This window comes from Egretta garzetta, unplaced genomic scaffold, assembly GCF_000687185.1.
Source record: "Egretta garzetta isolate BGI_Z169 unplaced genomic scaffold, ASM68718v1 scaffold293, whole genome shotgun sequence".
Classification (NCBI taxonomy): Eukaryota; Metazoa; Chordata; class Aves; order Pelecaniformes; family Ardeidae; genus Egretta; species Egretta garzetta.
The window spans coordinates 1,134,468-1,136,157 of NW_009259318.1; the positions used below are offsets into that span (position 1 = coordinate 1,134,468).

A 1,690-nucleotide genomic window follows, 5' to 3' on the forward strand; every position below is an offset into this window, starting at 1 on the left:
CCGGGGCGTCATGCACCACCAGCGGGTGCTGATCAATATCTCCGGGCTGCGCTTCGAGACCCAGCTGGGCACCCTCAACCAGTTCCCCGACACGCTGCTGGGAGACCCGGACAAGCGCATGCGCTACTTCGACCCGCTCCGCAATGAGTACTTCTTTGACCGGAACCGGCCCAGCTTCGACGGGATCCTCTACTTCTACCAGTCTGGGGGCAAGCTCCGCCGGCCTGTCAATGTCTCCATCGACGTCTTCGCCGATGAGATCCGCTTCTACCAGCTGGGCGAGGAGGCCATGGAGCGCTTCCGGGAGGACGAGGGCTTCATCAAAGAGGAGGAGAAGCCCTTGCCCCGCAACGAGTTCCAGCGCCAGGTCTGGCTCATCTTTGAGTACCCCGAGAGCTCTGGCTCGGCCCGGGCCATCGCCATTGTCTCTGTGCTGGTCATCCTCATCTCCATCATCACCTTCTGTCTGGAGACCCTGCCGGAATTCAGGGACGAGAGGGAGATGCCTGTGCCACTCCCCCCACAAAGTGGAGGTTTGAATGGCACGGCAGGGGACTCCCCAGCCATGCAGCCACCCAGTAGCCTCTCTGACCCCTTCTTCATCATCGAGACCACCTGCGTGATCTGGTTCACCTTTGAGCTCCTCGTCCGCTTCTTCGCCTGCCCCAGCAAACCTGAGTTCTCCCGCAACATCATGAACATCATCGACATTGTGGCCATCATCCCCTACTTCATCACCCTGGGCACTGAGCTGGCCCATGAGCAGCAGCAGCCTGGGGCTGGCAGTAGTAATGGGGGTGGGGGCCAGCAGCAAGCCATGTCCCTGGCCATCCTCAGAGTTATTCGCCTGGTCAGAGTCTTCAGGATCTTCAAGCTCTCCAGACACTCCAAGGGTCTGCAGATCTTGGGACAGACTTTGAAAGCCAGCATGAGGGAGCTGGGCCTCCTCATCTTCTTCCTCTTTATTGGGGTGATCCTCTTTTCCAGTGCTGTCTACTTTGCTGAGGCTGATGACCCTGAGTCTCATTTCTCCAGCATCCCTGATGCTTTCTGGTGGGCAGTGGTGACCATGACCACTGTGGGCTATGGGGATATGCGACCTGTTACCGTGGGGGGGAAGATTGTGGGTTCCTTGTGTGCCATTGCAGGTGTGCTCACCATCGCCCTGCCTGTCCCTGTCATTGTATCCAACTTCAATTACTTCTATCACCGAGAGACTGATCATGAAGAGCAAGCTATCCTCAAAGACGAACACAGTAGTGCTCAGGGCAGCACAGCAGGGGGAGATGTGAAGAGAAGATGCAGTAGAAACTCTCTGAACAAATCTGTTGTGCACTTGGAAAACAGTGAGGGGTTCAACAATGGCACCAGCTCCTTAGAGAAAACCAATATCAAAGCGAAAAGTAACGTAGATCTCAGAAAATCCCTCTATGCTCTCTGTCTGGACACCAATAGGGAAACAGATCTGTGAGGAGAGGGGAGAATTAGAGTTGAGAGATGCAGGAGGATTTGCTGGTGTCAGAAACTTACTACTATAATTATTATTTTGGTACCAATTAGTTTTTTAAATCAGGCTGTATTTTATAAATTGATCACTGTCCTGAGTAGTCCTCCAGGAATACATGTTTTTATGTTCTTTTTCCATGACACAAAGGGTCACCTATTTTTAAAATAGACTAAGAATAAGCTA

At 53.2% G+C, this 1,690-nt stretch overlaps 1 protein-coding gene across 2 annotated transcripts in view; it reads left to right on the forward strand.

Annotated features, from left to right (window-relative positions):
• LOC104124215 (potassium voltage-gated channel subfamily A member 5) overlaps positions 1–1,471 on the forward strand; it is a 2,640-nt gene extending 1,169 nt beyond the window's left edge. The window contains exon 2 of one of the 2 annotated variants that reach the window (XM_035892057.1): positions 18–1,471. In XM_035892057.1, the coding sequence (XP_035747950.1) occupies positions 119–1,471 (1,353 nt within the window). In that variant the 5' untranslated portion in view covers positions 18–118. Of the gene's footprint in view, positions 1–10 lie in introns of those variants that run through there. The other variant, XM_009636528.1, reaches the window with a different exon arrangement.
• The last annotated feature ends 219 nt before the right edge of the window (positions 1,472–1,690 follow it).